The sequence below is a fragment of the Pogona vitticeps genome, chromosome 11 (genome assembly GCF_051106095.1).
Source record: "Pogona vitticeps strain Pit_001003342236 chromosome 11, PviZW2.1, whole genome shotgun sequence".
Taxonomy (NCBI): domain Eukaryota; kingdom Metazoa; phylum Chordata; class Lepidosauria; order Squamata; family Agamidae; genus Pogona; species Pogona vitticeps.
Window position 1 is genome coordinate 5,499,454 of NC_135793.1, and position 23,293 is coordinate 5,522,746.

The 23,293-nt window shown below is 43.3% G+C and overlaps 1 protein-coding gene across 3 annotated transcripts; it reads left to right on the forward strand.

Annotated features, from left to right (window-relative positions):
• Positions 1 to 12,089: 12,089 nt before the first annotated feature.
• Positions 12,090 to 23,099, forward strand: LOC110086651 (putative P2Y purinoceptor 10). 3 transcript variants are annotated; one of them, XM_020807720.3, is made up of 3 exons: positions 12,090 to 14,557; positions 16,338 to 16,601; positions 21,387 to 23,099. In XM_020807720.3, exon 3 carries the CDS (start codon positions 21,451 to 21,453, stop codon positions 22,426 to 22,428), a length of 978 nt encoding a protein of 325 aa, XP_020663379.3. In that variant the 5' UTR covers positions 12,090 to 14,557; positions 16,338 to 16,601; positions 21,387 to 21,450; the 3' UTR covers positions 22,429 to 23,099. The 3 variants fall into 3 exon arrangements, with proteins under 3 accessions (XP_020663379.3, XP_020663378.3, XP_020663380.3); XM_020807719.3 differs by lacking the exon at positions 16,338 to 16,601; XM_020807721.3 differs by lacking the exons at positions 12,090 to 14,557; positions 16,338 to 16,601 and adding an exon at positions 14,586 to 14,637.
• Positions 23,100 to 23,293: the final 194 nt, after the last annotated feature.

Consider the following 23,293-nt stretch of genomic DNA (forward strand, 5'->3'; position numbering starts at 1 on the left):
GCAATCGCAATTGCGATCGCAAAACGATGGTCTAAATGGGTTTTTTTTTTTTTGCTTTGTGAAGATCAGTTCCTGCTTCGGGAACCGATTCTTCGCATTACAACAATCAAAACAGCTGATCATTGGGTTTTCAAAATGGCCGCTGGGTGCTCAAAATGGCTCTCCGCTGTGCTTAGGGATGGATTCTTCGCTATACAGGCACAAAAACCGGCCGCTGTATGAAGGATCTTTGCTGGACAGTGAGTTTTTAGCCCATTGGAATGCATTAAACGGGTTTTAATGCGTTTCAGTGGGTTTTTTATTTTCGCTTTACGACCTTTTTGCTCTACAGCGATTTCGCTGGAACAAATTAACGTCATTAAGCGAGGCACCGCTGTACTTGTTTCAGACCAAGCCAAAACAAACAACTTTGTCTGGTTACAGTGTGTTGCATGATCATTGTAACAATGCTGTGTCTGATGGGGGGAAAGTCATCCACTCTTTACTAGACCTTAGAAAACTTAATTCCTCCAACTACAGCGCTCAGAATCTGCTAGCCACCCTATAGGATTCTAGAACTTGGATTCAAAAAACGGACATTTCCAAATTCTGATGGATGCAAGAAGAGCCAATGAGTGGAGGGAATGAGTAGAAGACAGTGTAATACAACAATACGTCGTTGGTATTATGTGCCATGAAGTCACCTCCAATTTAGTTGACCCTATGAATGAGTAATCTCCAAAACATCCTCTGCTCAACAGCGCTGCTGAGTTTTTGTAAACTTAAGCCTGTGGCTTCCTTTAAGGAGTCAATCCATCTTGTATTTGCCCTTCCTCTTTCCCTGCTGCCTTCCACCTTTCCCAGCATCCTTGTTTTTTCCAGAGACTCTCGCCTTCTCATGATGAGTAGGACAGCCTCAGCTTCAACATTTTTGTCTCCAGAGATAGTTTGGGCTTGATTTGATCTGGGACCCACTTGTTCATCTTTCTAGCAGTCCCGGGTTATGCACAAAGTTCTCCTCCAGCACCACATTTCCACTGAATCAATTTTTTACTCCCCTGTCCGCTTTCTTGGGATGATCTTAGGTCTCCAGTGACGCATCCTTAGATTTGAACCATCTTTTCTAAATCCTTCCTTGCTGCCCTTCTGATTCTCAGTCTTCTGATTTCTTGGTTGCAGTCTCCCTTTGGATGGATGATTGAACCAAGATACACAAAACCTCCCGATATTTCCCCCCCCCCGGCTTCTTCATTTTGGTTTCTTCAGTGGTATAGTTCTTCTGTAGTCATGATTTTTGAGCAGGGCCAGAGAGATCCCTGCTAATCTTAAAAGTCCCTGATCTTTTGAGCCTGCAGTCTGCTATTCCTGTCCCCCCCCCCCCAAAACCAGGTCAGAAGGAGCCGGTAAAACAATCAGCATCTGCATACATTTGGAAAGGGCCCTGAAGCAGGATATGGTCTCTGCCACTTGTCCTTTCTTAAGGCTTAATCAGAGGTTTACCCCCCTCCTTCCTTTGTGTCTCTATTTCTGGCCTTGAACTCAGGAGAACAATTAGCAGACAATAATGAATGAATGGATATTTCCATTGCAAGGCTGGCAGGATGTACTTCCTGTGATACTGGCAAACCAATCTCTGGGATCAGGAATTCAGATGTTAAAAAACACGGGCCAAGAGGCTAAAAGAAACCAAGGGGCTTTGTTAAGAAAAATAGAGTGGGGCTTGCCATAAAAAGAACTATTGGGAAGTGAGCAACATCACTGGAGGGGGAGGTGATATGTACAGTGGTGCCTCGCTAGACGATGATAATCTGTTCCACTGAAATCGCTGTTTAGCGAAAAGCATTTCCCCATTGGAATGCATTGAAACCTGTTTAATGCGTTCCGATGGGGAAGAATCATCGTTGTCTAGCGAAGATCAGCCATAGGAAAGCCGCTTTGAGAACCGCCGATCAGCTGTTTAAATTGCTGTCTTGCAAAGCTTAGGTCCCGAAAACACCCGTTTTGCGAGCGCAGAGGGAACTGTCAAAATCGTTGTCTAGTGAAAATCAGTTTGCGAAGCAGGGACCAAACATTGTCCAGCGAAATTTCCCCCATAGGAATCACTGTTTTGCGAATTGCTATAGCGGTCGCAAAAAGTCAATGTCTAGCAAAAAAACTGTCATGCCAGGTAACTGTCCAGCGAGGCACCACTGTACTCCCTCTTACTAGTCCTGTGTGATCAAATTTTGCCCAGAGGGCTAATGAGGGGAGATGCAATTATTCCTGTACAGTCATTATACTAGTACCGTATTTCCCCGAAAATAAGACCGGGTCTTATATTAATTTTTTCTCCCAAAAATGCATTAGGGCTCATTTTCAGGGGATGTTTTATCATTTTTTTCATGTACAACCATCTACATTTATTCAAATACAGTTGTGTCCTCTTCTTCTGGTTGCTGCACAAGGGTGGAGGGCAGGGTTTCACTTAACGGGGGCTTATTTTTTGGGGGGTAGGGCTTATATTACGAGCATCCTGAGAAATCCTATTGGGCTTATTTTGAGGTTAGGTCTTATTTTGGGGGAAACAGGGTCATTAATTACAGAATCATCAGATAATTAAGTTGGAAGGGGCCTCTAATAGCAGAAGGGGCCATCAGGTCCAACCCCCTGATCAAGGCAGGAATCTGTCAAAGCAGCTCTGATTGATGGTTGCCCAAATTTCTCCTAAATGTCTCCAGTGTTGGGGCACACACTGCCTGCCAAGGTCATTGGTTCTATTGTTATACTGCTCTAACAGTTAAGAAGTTTTTCTCCCTGACATTCAGCTTAAATCTGGCTTCCCGTAGTTTGAGCCCAGTATTACGTGCATTTGAAAAGTGCTCTCATATCTCCCCTCAGTCTTCTTTTCTCAAGAAAATTTATTAGAACAGTAACTGTAACATTAATGGAATTGGTACAGCAGTTACCGGGATGTGGTGGCGCTGCGGGTTAAACCGCAGAAGCCTCTGTGCTGCAAGGTCAGAAGACCCGCCATCGTAAGATTGATTCCACGCAATGGAGGGAACTCCTGTCGCTTGTCCCAGCTCCTGCCAACCTAGCAGTTCGAAAGCATGCAAAATGCGAGTAGATAAATAGGTACCACCATGGTGGGAAGGTAACGGCGTTCCGTGTCTAGTCGCGCTGGCCACGTGACCACGGAAACTCTCTACGGACAAACGCTGGCTCTATGGCTTGGAGACTGGGATGAGCACGGCAACCTTGAGTCAGACACGACTGGACTAAATGTCAAGGGGAACCTTTACCTTACAGCAGTTACAGCGCTCAAAAAGTGTTTTAATAACCTTAGATTTGCAGAGCTAGAAGGGGATCCTATGGATCATCAGGTCCAACCCTGTCAAGGAGGCACAGTGGGGGGAATTGAACTCCCAACCTCTGGCTCCACAGCCAGAGACTTAAACCGCTGAGCTACTTATCTGTTTATTTCATTTATTCCTTTCCTCTAGTGAGTTCTCCTCCTCACATGGTCCTCCCAGCAGTCTTATGAGACATCACACTGAGAGAGAAGCTCAGGGTCACCGGTGAATTTCACGACACGGCATGGCTCCTTAACACTCAATATCACGAGAGAGTTTTATGTTGTCCTTCTCCCCGAGAGACTGACATACGTATGTTTTTTTAGGGCGTTGGAACTGTTCCTTTCCAAGGCCTTGGGAGAAACCACAGTCTAGCCTTCCGGATGGAAAGCTGAAAGCAGGGAGAGAAAACTCGTTCAGCTGTATCATTTCCAAGATGCCCTTACCTAGACTCTAATGTGAGCATAATGCTTGCTCTCAGTTTCTCTCTCGGCCTCCCTCTCCCTGCAGCATTTTTATTTGTAAGGGTTTTTTTGTTTGTTTGTTAATGGGCTAAAAGTTGTGATTATTTTTCCCATGTAAAACCCAAGGCTATCCACTGGTGCCAGACATGGAACTGAAAAGATGTACTATTTTAATCATGGGACAGCTTTACTAAACGTCTCCGGACATGACTATTTGGGATCAAAGTTTACCAATTGGAAACCTGGTTCTTTAATTTTTTTTTAATTCACGTACAACTGAAATCAGAACAAATGGGTTTCTTTTGACGGGGTTCTGCTGCCTGTGTCTCTGTATGAGTCTGCGTTCAGATTTTTAAAAAAATCAATTAATTCATTGTAACGGGGGGGAGGAGGCAATTTTTAAAAGACAAAAAAAATTGCCGTTCCTTCGGGAGGAATTCGGCGTAGAAATTTGGGAACGGAAGGTGAATGTCGTTAGTAGGTAAAAGCAGAGATGCTGATTTAAATGTGGAAACCATGCAGACTGGCAGGATGTGATTATATTGCTGAGTGCAGAGAGGCAAGATTTAGTAAGCGTCTAGTTCTCATGTTTGTGATCCTGAAAACCACTTAGATGGCCCATTTCTGTCCAGTAAAACTGCCCTGCATCAGATGGCAGAAAGCCTCCACTGAAAGGTGACTTAATGTTACCTCCAAAGACCTCCAATCTATCCGGAATTTGCAGGATCCATCTCATGTTGGAGCAACTTCAAACCAGGCCAGGATTTTGTTCCGGGTGTTTTTGCAAATCTGGCATCACAGGTTCTACAGCGCTTAAGAGTGCTGGAGCACGGAGGCAGAATTGTGGACTCACAAAAAAAATAACATTATTCTGTTCTGGAACAGGCATATCCTGGCTTCTGAACCTTGGACTGCCAGAAAGACAAACCAGTGGGTGCTACATCGAATCAGTTCTGAATGATCTATCTCTGGAAGTAAAAAAAATGTTGAAACTGAGGCTGACTTCCTTTGGGCACATCCTGAGAAGGCAGGATTCTCTGGAATAGACAATCGTGCTAGGAAAAGTTGGAGGCAGCAGGAAAAGAGGGTAGCCAAATATGAGACGGATTGACTTAAGGAAGCCACAAACCTTGAGTTTAGAAGAGCTGTTGAGGACAAGGACATTTTGGAGATTGCTCATTCATGGGGCCGCCCTAAGTCAAGGCCACTTGACGGCACATAACAATATCAACAGTAGAGGAGTTGAATATGTTTTGAATTAAAGAGAATTTGTCCTTCAGTTGGTTGGGAAGATAACCATGATCTTTTGCTATAATTCCCCAAAGATGGTTCTGTTTAACTCAAAAGATTACATCACTGCCTTCGTCGACATAATTAATTGAGTCCAAAGGGCTGGCTTGACAATTATAATTGTCTTCAACCTAGTTTGCCGTGGAATTAAGCTTGTCAAACATTAGGTTTCTTGCATATTTGAGTTAGGTTAACTGCTCATTTATATCCATTTTCGTGACCTGCTTTTAAAACAAATCATTCACCAAGTGAAGCAGCATCACAACGGCTGCGCGTGTGATCTTTTTAATCCCCCAAAACTGGGTTTAGATCCCTTCTGTTTGTCTTGTCTGTTTGGTATTCCTTTTTTTGTGTATCATGATGTGGCCTGTGGTCAAGCCAGTTCTACATGTTCTTACAGCATTTAAACAGTTACTGTAAAAAAAAAAAAACAAGCCAGCAGCCACAGTGTGACTAATGTAACACTTTTAAGTTTTATGGGGCTATTTGTTTATTTAAATATCTCTTGAGGAACCTTGCAAACACAAGTTCACAAAATTAGTTTCTTCTTATTTACAGTTATATAACAGGCGACATGAGCAATTATCACAACAACAAAATGCTACAATTTGTGCACCCAAGGACTGCCAATACAGAAGTTGCTTGTAGAACTGCAAAGTTTCAGGGTCGTTTCGAATTCAAATTCAGACAAAAAAACCAACAACACCACAGTATTTTTCTCAAATGGATTGGGTGTCCATTACACAGAAGAATCCGATTTCCATGCAGTCTTAAAAACCCTAGAATAAAATAACTGTTCCATTGCACGCAATTCTTGAATTCACTATGTGCATTCACCCCTCCAATAAAAACATATAGGCCTCATACCTAGACCAAGTTGGCAAGGGCTTTAGCAGTCCCAAGTGGCAACAGCAGCTCTCCTGCTCTTTCTGATTCAAATCTCTTACTCATAGCCCTTTTCTTTCTTAGTCCTGCCCCTTTGGGATGAGCCAATATTTCATAGGCATTAAACTAGCGCAGCAGCAATATGCATGCTGGCGACTCCTTACGGACCACGTTACTGGGTAGTTTCCGTTATTTGGAATGCAGCCGACCATCCGTGCACCTCGGTGCTTAGAACAGATTTGGAACCAATTTCCGAAATGGATTATTGTTGGGTTAGCTAGTAGTAGTAGCATGTGAAATATTATGAGCCTGTTGCGTAGTTGCATAATCCTTCTAAGGCAGAAGTGAGCCGTTTGGGCAGTTCTGGACGTCACCGGCCCATGGGAAAGGCAGAAAGCCGAGAATGAAACTGGAAGGGCCTTGACATGCACGTTGCTTCCTTTTGGGTGTTAAGAGGGGGGAAGACGATTTCACAAGAGCAAAGCTCTTCGCTTGAGCGCGCGGCCAATGAAGGGGCAAAACTATGGGATGCCGAAGGCGTGGTCAACTTCCTTCTGGTCTTGCTTTTTCCAGACTCCTTCAGAATCCCAACCTTCCCGCACTCCTTGAGGAGGGCTAGCTAAAGCCTTGGACCACTTGCTGGACTCATGGCGAGTTTGAGGGTGTTTTCTTGGAATTGTAGACGGCATGATTTCGAGCAGGCCTGCGGCCAGTGCATGGGACCCAATCCACCACAGGCTCCTTAATGTTCGGTCTTGAGTTTCTGCTATTTATGCTTTCCAAACCAGCCGCATAAACAACACATATAAAACCTCCAGCCCCCACACTCTTCTATCTGCGTGGCTTCTGTTTCCTTAAGAACTGAAACTTTTCTCATCCCCATCAGTCAATTCTCTGCTTTTGTTTTCCTTCTCGTTTCCTCAGAAAAAGAGAAGACATTCACGAGCATCTTATTTAGAGGGGACTTTAGATCCACATCATATTCCTCTTTGAAGTTGGTTTTTTTTTCCTGCTCTAGACCACTTCTGACTGTCTGGGTCATCACAAGACCATAATAGTCAGATGATGGCTTTGGTGTATTTGCTCCAGCGAGCCGGCTGAGAACAGGCTGCAGACGACTCCGCTCATTCTTTGGCAAGGGAGGAAAAGAAAGGCCAGCGTTTCTGTCTGGCTCGGGGTTTTTTTAAAGAAATCCGTCCAAAGAGTATCAAAGAATCGCTGGGAAAACAATACACGGAAACTTCGTCTTTTAAGTTGCGACCTTAACCATTTTATTTTTCATGCTAGAGAAATAATGAAAACAATATGCTTTTGAACCGGGTTTTCTGTTCATTTTAATTTTAAGGAGACAATTCTAGATTTTATTCACTCATTAGTTTTATTTGTTGCTTTTATGTCCCATCCATTTGTCTCCAGCTCATGGTAACCCTAGCGATGAGTAATCTCCAGAATCTGTCCTCATTCGTCCTGCTCAGCCTTCGTAAACTTAACCCTGTGGCTTCATTTAGGGAGTCAATGTATCTCACATTAAGCCTTCCTCTTTTCCTGCTGCCTCCAAACTTTCCCAGCATTCTTGTCTTTTCCAGAGAATTCCTGTTTTCAAAAGCAGGACAGCCCAAGTTTCAACATGCAAATTCATTCATTCATTCGTTCATTCATTCATTCATTCATTCATTCATTCATTCATTTAATTATTTATTTATTTATTTATTTATTTATTTATTTATTTATTTGTCCAACCTTATAAGGCAGTCCAAGTTCAGACTGGTTCAGCTGAGGCTTGAGTACTCCCCTTCCAGATTCCAGCTCCACAATCAACCCAGTTTAGACAGAACCCCGGCTGGTCCACTGGGCCTGCATCTCGGTGTTGTAAATTCTCTTGACCTCAGAATCGGAGGCAGCTGGATAGCTCTGTCAGTTACCGTAAGTCTCTGGTTGTGGAGCTAGAGGTTGGGAGTTCGATTCCCGACCGGGCTTCCAGAGAGAAGGCTGCCAACCTGGGCAGCCTTGGGCCGGCTGCACCATCCCCAGAGTTCTTCCAGAAGAATGGAGTAACAAACCACTTTCCGTGTGTTTTCTACCTAGGAAATTCTGGAAAGGGTCACCCTAAGTCAAAATCGACTTGACGACACATCATCATCATCATCAGAATTGGGAAACTGTAGATCTGTCAAATCAATTGCCCACATGACCTATTGCAGAAGGCAGTCCTCTATTTGAATGTATCCTCTGTTTGAAGGGATGTCTGATATAGATGGCTCAGTGGTTTAGGCATCCAGCTGCAAAGCCAGAGGTTGAGAGTTCGAATCCCCCGTGGTCCCTCCTTCCTTGAGAGGGGCTGGACTCGATGATCTATGGGGTCCCTTCCAGGTCTGCAGTTCAGGAATCCATTTGGATCAATCTGCTGCATAGTGTCTCACCCTTTCATTTATTTATTTATTTATTTACAAGATAATTTTTTTAGCCGCGCCATTACAAATAGTCTCTGAGTGGCGTACAGCAATATTAAAACTTTAGAAAACGTGTCCTGTTTTCTTTTGTCCTGTTCAACATGATTAAGGAAAGAACTGAAGGAGAAAACACAGTTTTGTTCAGTCCTCGGCAATCGATTCTGGAGAGAAGCTGACACATGTTTTCACTGATTAGCAGTGGGAAGGAAGGAAGAGCAAATGGCTTTATATCTCTTGTCCTTCAACTTAAAAAAAAAAGTTTTACAGGAAAATAAAACCCAGAGTTTGCGGTGCTGTGTCACCACTTCAAAAGCTATCCAGATCTCTTTGCTATGCAAATATCTCCAGCGCCAGACAATTTAGGATGTAAACCACTCCTTAAGCTGGTCAGAGGTATGTTAACAGATAAGGATTGGTTTGTTTTCTCAAATGGAAAAGCCTTGATTCTTAGAATTCTGAAACCCCTCCTCGGCCAGCAGAAGGAGTGGCCGGACTTCCTGTAGGTTTCTGGAACTTGTAGGCAACGCAAACCTTTCCCTACTCTTTGAGATCCAGAGATGAAATTCCACGTTGCAATATGTACGCATCTTCAAGGAGAATACCGTGCCGGAGGGGAGGGTGGTTAGAGCTCAGAATTATAGCTGTCCAGCATTGTGGACGTGAGGGCAGGGACAGGAAGCTCTCCTGGGTAAAATTCATATAATCATCCCAAGTATTAATGGAAGGAGAGGGAATAGTGAAGTTCTACGAGGGTGGGATAGGACTATTGATAAAGATATGCTGTGTTTGCTTGGTCTCAGTGCCAACATTGCATAATCGCAGGTTCTCCTCCTGGCCACCCCCCTTTCACAAAGCTGAGCTAGAGAAGAACTCAGCCTAGAGATTCCCACAGGCATCACTGAATCTTGACTTACATGCTCATTTTTTCCTCTTTTTAACTGCGTATTGCTTTCATAACCTGTTATTTTCAGAATTGGTTTACAAAGGTAAAGGTAAAGGTTCCCCTTGACATTTAGTCCAGTCATGTCCAACTCTAGGGCGCAGTGCTCATCCCCGTTTCCAACCCGTAGAGCCAGCGTTTGTCTGAAGACAATCTTCCGTGGTCACGTGGCCAGCGTGACTAGACACGGAACGTCGTTACCTTCCCACCGTGGTGGTACCTATTTATCTACAGTATTTGCATTTGCATGCTTTCAGACTGCTAGGTTGGCAGGACAAGCAATGGGGGCTCACTCCATCACGTGGATTTGAACTTACGACAACTGGTCTTCTGACCTTGCAGCACAGAGGTTTCTGCAGTTTAACCCTCAGCGCCACCACGATAAACTGATAAATGGGTGCATACAGAGAGATTAATATACACTCACACAGAGAGAAAGACAAAAGTGTGTGGGTCTCTCTCTCTCTCTCTCTCTCACACACACACACACACGCACACACACACACACACACACACACACACAGAGTAATGGGCTAGGAGTTGAGAGATGTTGGGGTTCACTGGGGAGAAAATTTAGGAAAACTCACTGGGGAGGTAAAATGGTTACTCTTCAAATAGCTCGCTTACCTTGAAAACCCTATTAGGGTCACTGTAAATCCATGCTGACTTGATGGCACATAGCAATAACATAAGTAAGAAACAGTTTGCTTTTACCAGGGCAACAGTTTGCTGAAATATTTGTTTGTAAATCAATCTTGTAAGTGTGTATGTATGTATATGCTATCTAGATTTCTATTGGCTGTTCATGCAGGCATAGGAAATCATGCAAATTGCCAGTCATTAACAAAACACCTTGTTAATGAGATTTGCCATGTTGGCTTACACCATTTCCTTGACACAAGTGTGAACGGCTGATAGAATCCTGGCCTCTATGCTTATGTGAGAAAGAGAAAGTATTTGAGGGGTTACAGATTTTTGATCTGCGCTATGGCCGTGAATCGTGGGCTTTAACACAAGCTACAGTAAAAAGCCATTGCTGTACACAAAAAACTTAAAACATGGTTTATTGAAGGGTATTTAAAATGTCTTGGACCATGAGTGAAAAAGTACTAAGGCAGAGGAACGCAGACGATGTAAAAAGTTAGAATATTTTAGCAATGCAAAGAAACAAAATGCCCAGATTGTTACACCTGATCATCCACAGGACAATCCCCATTATTACACGTCCTGCACTCTGGGATGATCAAGAAATCCTCCTGCCTCTTTTCTGGGTGAATATTTGAAAAATGCTCTCCTATCTCCCTTCAGTCTTCTTTTCTCAAGGCTGGACTACTTTATTGATTTATTGATTGATTGATTGATTGATTGATTGATTGATTGATTGATTGATTGATTGATTGTATTTGTACCCGGCCTATCTGGTCAAACGACCACTCTAGGGGGCTGCCAACATGTAAACCATTTATAAAATATAACAAATTTTTACAATCAATAGAGCAGTTATTCAGGATGAAAGAAAGAAAAGGAAAAAAAAGATATAAAAGGAAAAGAAAAAGGAAAAAGAAATCAAGCATTCGCTGGAGGGAAGGCCTGCACAAACATCCAAATTTTCAGTTGGTTTTTTTTACAATATAGATATGGCTGTGGATAGAGACCAATTTGTTTATTTAATTTATTCACAATGTTTTAACCCATCTTTCTCCTTAAAAGGGCCCAATGATGTGAGGGTGTGTTTAACACACGCGTGAAATTGGGTTCTGCCCTGAGTGACCACCTGAAATCTGAAATCTGAAATTAGGAAACAAGCTGTTTCTAAGAGAGATGCTGCCATCTTGTGATCAATCCCTGGAAAGGCTCAAAAAGAATTTAGCTGGTGATGAACTTTGCTCTATTCTGAGGTGTAATTTTAAAAAATGCACGAAACTGACCCAAAATATGGACTCTAAAAACACTGAACACCTTGCATTGTCTGTGCAAACTGGTGTAGATTTGCTTATTTTCTCAGCTGGTACCTTTCTCTGGGCCACTGAGATCCTGAGCCACAATACACTTAGCATCCCAACAGGGTCCAGGTGGTTCCCCCAGATGATGATGATGATGATGATGATGATGATGATGATGATGATGATGATGATGATGATGATAATAATAATAATAATAATAATAATAATAATAATAATAATAATAATAATAATAATAATTGTATTTGTTATATAATACCAGTCAGCATTTTTATAATTTTGATTGACTGTGCCTGGTGTTTTCTACTACTACTAACAACTCCAAAACCATGGTTTGCTTTCCTTTTGCTTAACTGGGAAACTCTCTGTTAGGCAGAGAGGGGATGGACAAGCGGGATTATATCTAGGGAGGAATTAAACTTTAGGTAAAGGTTCCCCTTGACAATTTTTGTCCAGTCGTGTTCGACTCTAGGGGGCGGTGCTCATCCCCGTTTCCAAGCCATAGAGCCAGCGTTTTGTCCAAAGACAATCTTCTGTGGTCACATGGCCAGTGCGACTTAGACACGGAACGCTGTTACCTTCCCACCGAGGTGGTCCCTATTGATCTACTTGCATTTGCATGCTTTCGAACCGGTAGGTTGGTGGGAGCTGGGACAAGCGACGGGAGCTCACTCCGTTGCATGGATTCGATCTTACGACTGCTTGGTCTTCTGACCCTGCAGCACAGGCTTCTGCGGTTTAGCCCACAGCGCCACCACGTCAACTAAAATCAACTTTAATTGATTTTAAAGTTCCAACACATTCAAAACAAAAAAATTGTTAATGCAAGGAAGAAAAACTACAGAGACGAAACTTTAAAAAACAATACAAAAGTGGTAAAAAGAAGCCAAAAAATAAAAAAATGCAAGCAGGTGTATTTGGATAACCAGCAGAGAAGTGTAATCTGGGAGACAAACAAGTTCCTCACAGCCCTGATTCTACTTAGTGGTTTCTCGTTCCCTGCTGCCTTGGGATCATCTTCCACATGGCCAACCGAAGAAAGAGGATGAACCATAACAGAGAAAGGAAGCTCTGGCTGGTGATTTAGAAGCCCTCCGTGAGCCTGGTTTGCTGATATCTGTGAGTCATCAGACTACTGGGTGTTAACCCTTCCCAACCTTTCCAAGGCTGTCAGAAACCTGGAACATGAATATTCGGATGTTTCGCATCTGTATAGCAACATGGTTGAAACCACTTGCCAGGACAGCGCATCAAGCTGAGATGAGTCCTCCTGTGCATCTCTGCAGATATCTGCATATCAAGCGAAAATACTTTCCTTGAGTCTCATTTCTCAGGAAACCTTAACTTTCACAGGGACAGCATGGTAGACCTCCAAGGGCCGACAAGGATGATCCAAAATTACATCCTGTTACCCCCCCCCGACTCCCCATAGATTATATGTGGGCCCCATCCAGATTTATAGACCAGGCTGCAAAAAAGTATGGATGTTCTATCTTTGAAGACGTAGATGCCTCTGTCAGGGAAGACGGTACCGTATCACCACTAGAGATGTCAAATTTCCAAAAACTTCCTTCTTTTTTTCCTGGAACGAAACAGAGAGAGAAAAAAAAATGGAAATTTCAGAAATTTTACATCTCTAATCACCACCACGCAACCGCATTGACATATGAGCCAAACGTAGTCACTGTTCAAAGCAATGGCATCTTAGGTGAAGAAAGACATCTGTCTGACTTACGGTGTTTTCTCCGGATTGGATTTCCGAGGCCAAAAATTCGATGGCTGGGTAGCTCCCTTTTAGAACTAACAAGGACCGCTTTGGGAAGAGCATTTTTTTATGTCTGGAAAGCAGAGGGCTCAAAAACCACCCTTCTGATACAGTAACCTCGTCATGCCCCGTCAACCTGTCGAAAGCTTTTTCATTTTTTAAAAGATGATGCACACCTTAATTGCTTAGCCCAGCTAAAGTCTGATTGTTGGTCTTCCCATGGCCTCTTTATCAAATAGTGGAACCAAAGAACAGGAAGTGGACTGACAGAGAGTCTCACGCCAGAGATAGGAAATACACTCTATCCCCAAAGTGCTAATATTGGCCTCATGAGTCTAATACTTCTAGTCCAAAATCCCCAGATATTTATGTTGTTACCCAAATTAGCACTCTAATGGATCACACAGCTACTTCTTCTATTCCCAGACAACGTCAACTTCCTGTTCGAAACAGGAAATCTACAGAGTCTCTGCAGCTGGACGCTGCTCAGTTTTCGCCCGAGACTTCCTTATTTTCTGAAGAAATACTGTAAAGAAGCATAGAAATCCTGCAAACCATAGACCACCCTGGATTTTAAGGGCCTTTCTTTCTTCCCGGGCTCTGCTCAGACTCTCCTGAAGCCCATCACCACAAAACACGAAGCCGTTTCAACTCTTGGGAGTCTCCATGTGTCTTGTTTTTCCCTCTGTTTGGGTTTTTCGAACTGGGAAATGGACGTCCAGTCACTTCTCAGTTTATTTTTGGGTGTCGATGCCCCTGGACCTCCGGAGCTTGCCTACAAATGGTTTAAGATAGTGGTTCTCAACCTTGGGTCTCCAGATGTTCCTGGACTGCAACTCCCAGAAGGCCTTGCCAAGACAGCTAGTGGTGAAGGCTTCTGGGAGTGGCAGTCCAAGGATGTTTGGGGAACCAAGGTTGGGAACCATTGTTCTAGCCCAGATGTGGGATGTTCTTGGACTGCAAATCCCAGAAATCCTGGCCAGCACAGCTAGTGGTGAAGGCTTCTGGGAGTGGCAGTTCAAGAACGTTTGGGGGCCCAAGGTTGGGAGCCATAAATTTAAGACACTTAAGAACTCAATACTCAAGGATGTATATTTCCCAGTCAGGCGAGCGAGAGGAGGGTGCTGTGACATGACCACCCCCCTATACCTTTGTGTGGGAGTGAATTTTACCCAGATGTTGTTTGCTGGGTTTCTATATGACACAACCCACCTCAGCGTTGCTGCTCAGATTTGTTCCTATGCAAAAAACGGTTTCTGTGGTTTAAACACTAGGTGCCTTTACAACAGCTTGTAAAATTTCCTGTTAAGAGAATCTGACTGTACAGCGACTGCCTGTTCTTACCAGGTGGCAGGTTTTTCGGTGTTTTTTCTTTCTTTCTCTGTATTTCCATCAGACGATAAAGCATCGAAGGAGTCACTCGTCTTGCACCAGGTCTGCGCTTCCTTCCACCAGGACTCATTTTTGCCGATGCTAGAATGTTCCAATGGGGTAAGGCTTTCTAAATATTTTGTGGGACTCCAGTTTTAAGAAGACGTTTCCACCTAGGGAGACAAAATCTGAACTAAAAGGTTTGAGACCAGCATTCGGGTTTTTTTTGGGGGGGGAGAGACAGTTTGAAGGCGCCTACAAAGTGGTCAAAAGCCAGAGGCAGTGAAATGTTAAGAGTCATCGCTGTCTTGAAAGATTGAGCGAGGCTGTTGAGATCAATTTCTTGACTAATTGGCTGCCTTTTAGGCAACTGATTAATTGGATACGTTTTTATTTTTTTAAAAAATTAAAAAGTAGATGGAGCAAGTTTGTTCGATGCAGAATGCAAATTGGAAGAAATGCTATTTTTGTCTAAAAATTATCAAGGCCTCTCATTCCACACTGGAAACACCCTGCTTTTTTCTTTTTTAAATAGTCTTTATTTTTTCTCTCTTAGATTCAAAACAGGCAAAGAAACACAAGCATCTTCTACAAAAGCTGTAAATGGGATGAGCTTTGTAATGAATAGATTTTTAAAAATTTGGAATTGTCTACTGAGAGTGTTTGAGATACTTTTTGGAGCCTGTTGAAACGCTGGAGTGGAGAAAGTTAGGTATATTATAACCCTCATCACAACACCTGTAGATGTCTTCCTTCTTTAGAGAGATCCAGAGAGAAAGTTGACAATACGTGTGTGTAGAATATGGTTGAGGTGAGGTGGCAGCTAACACTTCCTAGCTATAAAGAATTTATTTACACCAGCAATCTGGAATATGTATAGATTTAGAAGAGGTTGCCTTGTTACTCTGTGCTAGCATATCAGGCAGAATTAAAATTAAAGAAGACGAAAACACAGTGGCACCATAAAGACTAACTGATATATATTTAATGTGAGCTTTCGTAGACAAGCCTGAGGAAGTGGACTTGTTTACGAAAGCTCACCTAAAAATACAGCAGTTAGTTGTTAAGGCGCCACAATGTTTTTCTCATCTTTTAATTTTTTAATGTTTTTCTTTCCTTTTCGCCTGATAGCCAGTAAGTGGCCATTTCCTGTGTGCTTTCTCAACCAAGCGGGGAGAAGGGTGGACCACCAGCGATATATACAGCAAAGCTGCTCTCTTGCGATGCCATCTCACACGGCTATGCTAGTATAATGCCAGATGAGTGTTTATTATCAATAGATATGGTGCAATAACAAGGTGTGGGCCAAGAGGCCGCCGCGGGGGCAAGCCCAAACAGCTCACTCAAAGCTTGCTCAGTTGGTGTGAAGTGAACAGGAAAGGCGTAAACCACAGCAACAGCACAAACCGCTCAAGAGGTCCTGCTCGTGCACTTCATAATGCAGAAGCTCTCTTAGTCTTCATCTTAGAACTGCAGAGTTCTAAGAAGGGGCCCTATAGATCATCAAGTCCAGCTCCTGTCAAGAAGGCACAGCGCAGACTCTAACTCCCAACCGGTGGAGACCTAAACCCCACCGAGCTATCCAGCTGCTCAACAATAATCTTAGAACTACAGAGCTGGAAGGGACCCAATGGATCCTCGAATCCAGCACCTCTCAAGGAGGCACAGTGGAGGATTGAACCCCCAACCTCTGGCTCCACAGCCAGAGACCTAAACCATGGAGCTACCCAGTCGTTCTCAACAGAGCAATCCTGAGAACATTACTGCATGCTGTCAACAGGGTAGCTTTGTGGCCCACTTCCATCTCTTCTTGCCCATGACATCCAGTTGTTGATGGTGTCTCAGTCTGCGTGCAATCCGAAAACTGGAACCAAGGCCCTCCCTCCCTTTTTTTTTCCAGCCTAGGAAACGCTGTTCAGACATTGCACCTCTGTTCCGAGCCGGGCAGGCAGAGCTGTTGCGATGCATGCCAAGCTTTGGCAGAGGAAGCGTCCGGAGCGAAGTGATCACATACATCTCGGTGCCACTGCCCAAAGCGACAAAAAACAAAAAAACAAAAAAAACCCCCCACAAACTTGGAAGACTCACCGAGGAGAGAATCGGGAACTTTGTCAGCTAGAAGAGCTAAGCGAGAGAGCACTTTCCTGGAGGGGGAGCTTTAAAGGTTAATTTTTGAGAGAGTGCTGAAGAAGCGCAGCTGATCCAAAATGCTATGTTGGCGTGGAAGAGGGACGGGGAATATACAGCTGGCATGCACACCACACCGCCACTGGCTACTGGTCCCTTTCCAGATCCCGTTGAAAACTCCCCAGATTTTCAGAGCTTCAAGGGAACGCCTTTCTCTCCGTCTTGTGATTCAGGCTCCCCCAGCACTCTCTTTCCACGGGCTAGCAAATATTTTTCTGGCCAGCTTTAGGAAACTGTGTGGGCTAAAGAGAAAGTTTTCTGTTTTGTGCTTTTTAAAAAAATCATGGAATGGTGCCTTTTTCTTCTTTAAAAAAACAAAACCCTGTGCGCTCCTGGGGTTTGGTTTGGTTTTTAATGTTTTGAGATGGTTTTACTTCCATACGATGCATTCAGTCTGATTTTAAGATGGTAATATATGGGTCTGATGGCTGTTGTGGGTTTTTCGGGCTCTTTGGCCGTGTTCTGAAGAACAGCCTTCAGAACACGGCCAAAGAGGAAGAACAACCTTCAGAACTTGGCCAAAGAGCCCGAAAAACCCACAAAAACCATCAGATCCTGGCCGTGAAAGCCTTTGAGAATACAAATATAGGGGTCCATCGTTTTACCCCCACCTCATTTTGTAAGGTGCCTCGTGGACTATAAATAAAATGAGATGAATACTTAATAGGTCTGTACAGAGATTTTGCTCTCTTCAATATGGATTTTGGGTTTTGTTTGTTTCTACAGAAGCAACCTCAGCTAGAAAACCCATCTTTATAACTTATTCCACAATTTGGGTGGGGTGGGGTTCTTCATAACATCCTAATTTGGAAAGGAGCTTCTAATTCCTTATTTAGAGAATTTTTCCCCCCATGGTGGAAAATGTTAGAACTGGATGGCTCCGAGGTTTAGGCATCTGAAGCCCAAGGTTGAGAGTTCGATTCCCGCTGTACGTCCTCGACAAGGGCTAGACTTAATGATCCATAGGGGCGCTTCCGGCTCTGCGTTTCTAAGATGATGACAATCTTGATAGTAACCTCGGAACTGCAGAGCTGGAAAGATCATAGTGTCCAGCTTCTGCCAAGGAGGCACCACGGGGGAATTGAACCCCCAACCGCTGGCGACTCAGCCAGATACCAAAAGAAACACAGAGCTATTAATTTCTCCCTTTTCCATGCCTAATCTGATCCTTTTAATTGCCCCACCCATCTCACAGAGCAGTTCCTCATGCCCTATTCACGTGCATTAACACCCAGGAGCAAAAAGCTTAGCAGTCCCGAACGTTTTAACGCACAGGCCTGTGCTGGATGCGGGATGTCTCCCGACCACCCTTGATTGTTCTTGTTCTTTTCAAATGAGATTTTTGAAAGTGGAGGAATAAATTTCCCTCAGAGGGGGTTTTGCCCAGCGTCGCAGCACTTCTTTGTACAACTTTGGAAAGGCCTACGCTGGGTGCAATAACAACTATGGAAGGACAACGCAAGAAAGCCAAAGCAGAAGGCATTCTCGGCTTGTCTGGGGACGTTCCAGGAGGGACATTGGCCTGCAGAGGATCCCAAGCCCTCACGTGTCTGTGTCACACGGGACGAGGAAGAAACTTCTCCTAAAGTGGCGTTGTTTGTTTCCCTCTTATTGGGAAGATTATGAGGGGAAGTAAACAAATGAAGTAAAGAAATGAAACCTAATAAGGATGGGAACAAGCCATCACGTCTGTTCTGCTGAAGCAAGCCAACAGCTCTTTGGAAATGACACAGTTGCTCTTCCTATGCCTTCCCGAAGCATTGGCCTTTTAAGGTGGAATCCTCAGAACTACACAAAAGTTCCTTTTTTAAGACTCCGACTCTAACCCAAAACTCTAGCTGACTGGAAATTCTGGTCTTCTCTCTTGGTAGAGATGGAGAAGACTGTGCAAGATAGATAGATAGATAGATAGATAGATAGATAGATAGATAGATAGATAGATAGATAGATAGATAGATAGATAGATAGATAGATAGATAGATAGATAGATAGATAGATAGATAGATAGATAGATAGATATGGAGAAGATTGTGCAAGATAGATAGATAGATAGATAGATAGATAGATAGATAGATAGATAGATAGATAGATAGATAGATAGATAGATAGATAGATAGATAGATAGATAGATATGGAGAAGACTGTGCAAGATAGATAGATAGATAGATAGATAGATAGATAGATAGATAGATAGATAGATAGATAGATAGATAGATAGATAGATAGATAGATAGATAGATAGATAGATAGATAGATAGATAGATAGATAGATATGGAGAAGACTGTGCAAGATAGATAGATAGATAGATAGATAGATAGATAGATAGATAGATAGATAGATAGATAGATAGATAGATAGATAGATAGATAGATAGATAGATAGATAGATAGATAGATAGATAGATAGATAGATAGATAGATAGATATGGAGAAGACTGTGCAAGATAGATAGATAGATAGATAGATAGATAGATAGATAGATAGATAGATAGATAGATAGATAGATAGATAGATAGATAGATAGATAGATAGATAGATAGATAGATAGATAGATAGATAGATAGATAGATAGATAGATAGATAGATAGATAGATAGATAGATAGATAGATATGGAGAAGACTGTGCAAGATAGATAGATAGATAGATAGATAGATAGATAGATAGATAGATAGATAGATAGATAGATAGATAGATAGATAGATAGATAGAGAGAGAGAGAGAGAGAGAGAGAGAGAGAGAGAGAGAGAGAGAGAGAGAGAGAGACAGACAGACAGACAGACAGACAGACAGACTGACTGACTGACTGACTGACTGACTGGCTGGCTGGCTGACTGACTGATTGATTGATCAATTGATTGATCGATTGATTACTGTGGTTTCTTGAGTTTGGAACCGTATACCTCACAACTGATGTTGACGAACTACCCAACATCTGCAACAAAACATTGCAACATTGCATTACAAGGCCCATGTTTTCTTGAATGATGGGTTCAACCGTCGAACCTCAGAAGGAGGTCAACTGGGTTTTGTGGGAAATTTTTAAACGGAGGCTGGCTGACTGTTCTGTCACGGAAGTGGACTGTGGCTTCCTGACTGACGGGGGACTGGACTGGAGGTCCTTCAACTCTATAAGGAAACTCATTTTAAAAGAGCAACATTGGTATATGGGTACATGGAAGGAGAGAAGAAACAGTTTGATCTCTCTCTCTCTCTCTCTCTCTCTCTCTCTTGTTTTAACTGTAGTTGGTTTGTAAAAAAAAACTGTTGCAAAAGTACAGAGTCTGTTTGACACTTTACAGGAAGGCTGCATACTAAATCCAGCAAGCATAAAACAACTTGCACAGAGAGAGAGAGAGAGAGAGAGAGAGAGAGAGAGAGAGAGAGAGAGAGAGAGAGAGAGAGAGAATAGTGAGAACGGAAATCCTGCTTTATTGTAAAAGTAGTTTGCACCACACCCAAACCATCTGTAAGAACTAGAAAGTTTTCTGGGGCAACAGCCTTAAAAAAAAATCAGTAAAGACGTTGATATTTCTGCAAGTCTGATGAACCAAGAAATCTGAAGCTTTGTGCATTATCCCAACTTTGGGTCCACCAGATGTTCTTGGACTACAACTCCCAGAAATCCTGGCCAGTACAGCGAGCGGTGAAGGCTTCTCGGAGTTTTTGTCCAAGAACCTCTGAGGAGTCAAGGTTGGGACCCACTGCACTATACCCTTTGACCTGGTAGGATCCTTAGTGAAATTGAGAAGATGTATTTCTAAGTAGACATGTGTCGTACTGCACTCTAAATCTAGGTTCAAGAATATCAACCATAGATAGCTGCTCTACTGGAATATCAGCTGGAAGCCAGTTGTTGTTCTGTTATGTATAGTCCAACAAAAGGAACTTTGCCAAGGTCTGATCATGGGAAGTCATCTTTGAAAGATCTCCACCCTGTAGTGGTCATTTCCACCAGAACATTAGCCATCTCCCTATTGCAAATGAACTAAGACCCTGATGATCATCACTCTCCCCTGGGTTCAGTATGGCTTTTCACTGATGGCCAGGTTCTGTTGTGGTGAACGTACAGTTGGACCATGTCTTCCATTGCCCCACCTCAGCTTTTTAGTGAATGGGCTTTATGCTTTTGTTTATCTTGATTGTGTTGTCATATTTTTTTATTCATATCAGAGCACTGCACAGATCAGCAAGTTTCCGGTGCAATGCTTCTGGAAGTGAACAACTGGCCCATTGAATGTACTCACAATGCTTTCCCACTCTTCAGCTCCTTCTATGTTAATTACTATAAAAAATGAACAAGGAAAACTATACAACTGTTTTTCAAGCTTTGTTGGCATTTGCGACCTTGAGCATCCCGGAGGTAGCACAGTAAGGCTGAATATAAACACTGGAATGAACACAGCTATTTATGAAATGATTTATGAAGCACTTTTATAATGGCTGAAATCCCGTTGTGCAGCTTTGTGGGCGCAACAATGATGTCATCGAGAGCAACGGCAAGTCCCTGCGGTCAGACACAAATTGCTGCTGATTCAAGGCGATTATGAGCCACACGCAACTCATACGCAGTGTTAAGAGAGTTGCAGGCAGCTCAAACTCAAGAAAGGCCACCTTCAACCAGCAGCAATTGGCTTCTACTGATGACATCATCACTGTGGGCCAGTGGATTCCAGTCACCGCATGGGTGCATCCAGTAGCTGATTCATGTGTGTGCTATTTATGGTGAAAATAACCAACATGCTCTTTTCCTTTACTTTACAGAGTATATAATCATTCCAAGGCAGTAACCCCTCCAGGGCACAGGGTTTTTAACTGGAGCACAGAGATGCTACTGATGCAGAGCACAAGTGCCACAGAAAACTGTGGACCTGGTCAAGATTTCCAGCATTCTCTTTATGCCGCCACGTACACCATCATCTTTATCCCAGGGCTCCTGGCCAACAGCGTGGCCCTTTGGATTTTATGCCGCTTTGTCGGCAAGCAAAACAAAACTGTGCTCTTCATGGTAAACTTGGCCGTGGCAGACTTCATTCACGTCCTCTCCTTACCTCTACGGATCTATTATTATATCAACTACAGGTGGCCATTCGGGAGATTCTTGTGCCAGTTTTGTTTCTATCTGAAATATCTGAACATGTACGCCAGCATCTGCTTCCTCACTTGCATCAGCGTGCAAAGGTATTTCTTCCTGCTCCACCCCTTCAAAGCCAAGGACTGGAAGCGGAGATACGACGCGGCGGTGTGTTTTGCAGTGTGGGTCGTGGTTGGGGCCGCTTGCTTGTCCTTTCCGCTGCTGAGAAGTTTTGATTCCCCCGAGACATGTTTCACCGAACTCAGCGTCAAGAAGATCGGAAGCAAGACAAATTCCATTGTGGCCGTGATGATGGCTGAGGTCGTTGGCTTCTTTGTCCCCCTTACCGTTGTTGTGTATTGCACGTGGAAAACAAAAGCTTCACTGCAGGAACGTCAAATCCCCCACCAAAGCACGATGGAAAAACAGAAAGCATTGCGTATGGTTGCCACATGTGCCGTTGTGTTCTTTGTGTGCTTCACTCCCTATCACATCGTCTTCTTCTTCTTCATGATGGTCAAGGAGAATGTCATCAAGGACTGTACCATAGGACGCCATATTCTGTACCTTCACCCTTTCTGCTTAAGCCTGGCGAGCTTCAATTGTTGTCTGGATCCAATTCTCTATTTTTTCATGACGTCCGAATTCCAGGGTCAGATATTAAGGCATAGCAGCTTGGCCATCCGGAGTCGTTTGATGAGCAAAGACAGTTCGTCCTCTTTTAAGGAATAAATGAATGGGGGTTCCAAATTGGACAAAGAACGATAGGCGTAGGAAGGCGTGTTTGCGTCCAGTTTCCATTCCTGCTAGAGACTGTTGACTTTACGGAATGGAAGCAGTTCACCAGGTTTTCAAATAGCAGTGCCCCTCGTCCTTGCCTGAAGATGTTGGCGATTGAACTCAGTTCTTCTATGGGATATATAGAAGGCCACAAACCAGGAGTTTGTGGCCATCTCTAATGGGATATGCTAGAAAATTTACCAAATGATAATGCATTCTTCCCAAGGTGGACACAGGAGGGCACTGAAAGATTTAAGAGCCATCTCTCAAATGTACCTGAAGATGCCAGCAATTAAACTGGATCCTACTTCATGCCAAGCACATGCCATGCCACGCCACTGAGCTGCTGTGTCCTTGACAATTAGGTGACAGATTTCTGGACAATGTGTCTGTGAAGAAGCCTTCCGGTTGAAGAAATGGCGCAGGCCACTGCTTTCCACATTTGCTAACGAGAAACCCTACTGATTTCAATTGAATTAACGGGACTAATTCACCCCGTGCGCACACTGGGTTGCAGCCTAGGTTGCTTGATCATGAGTTTTCAGTTGGTCGTCCATGAATTTATTCATTGTGTCTCTCTGTAAATATGTACTAGATGAATAAAATAATCATTCAGAAGAAAAGGGGAGGATATAGAGTACAATACTGCTGACAACCATTGAAGACAAACATCAGGCCCCCTTCAGAAGTGCAGTCTCAATACGTCAGAGCAAAATGTGAGAATCAGAGCACAGGAAACTGGAGCTGTGTATGCTGGGCTGGTCCTGACCTTGAATCCCTTGAATATCCATTATGGCCCACAAACATACAGGCACCA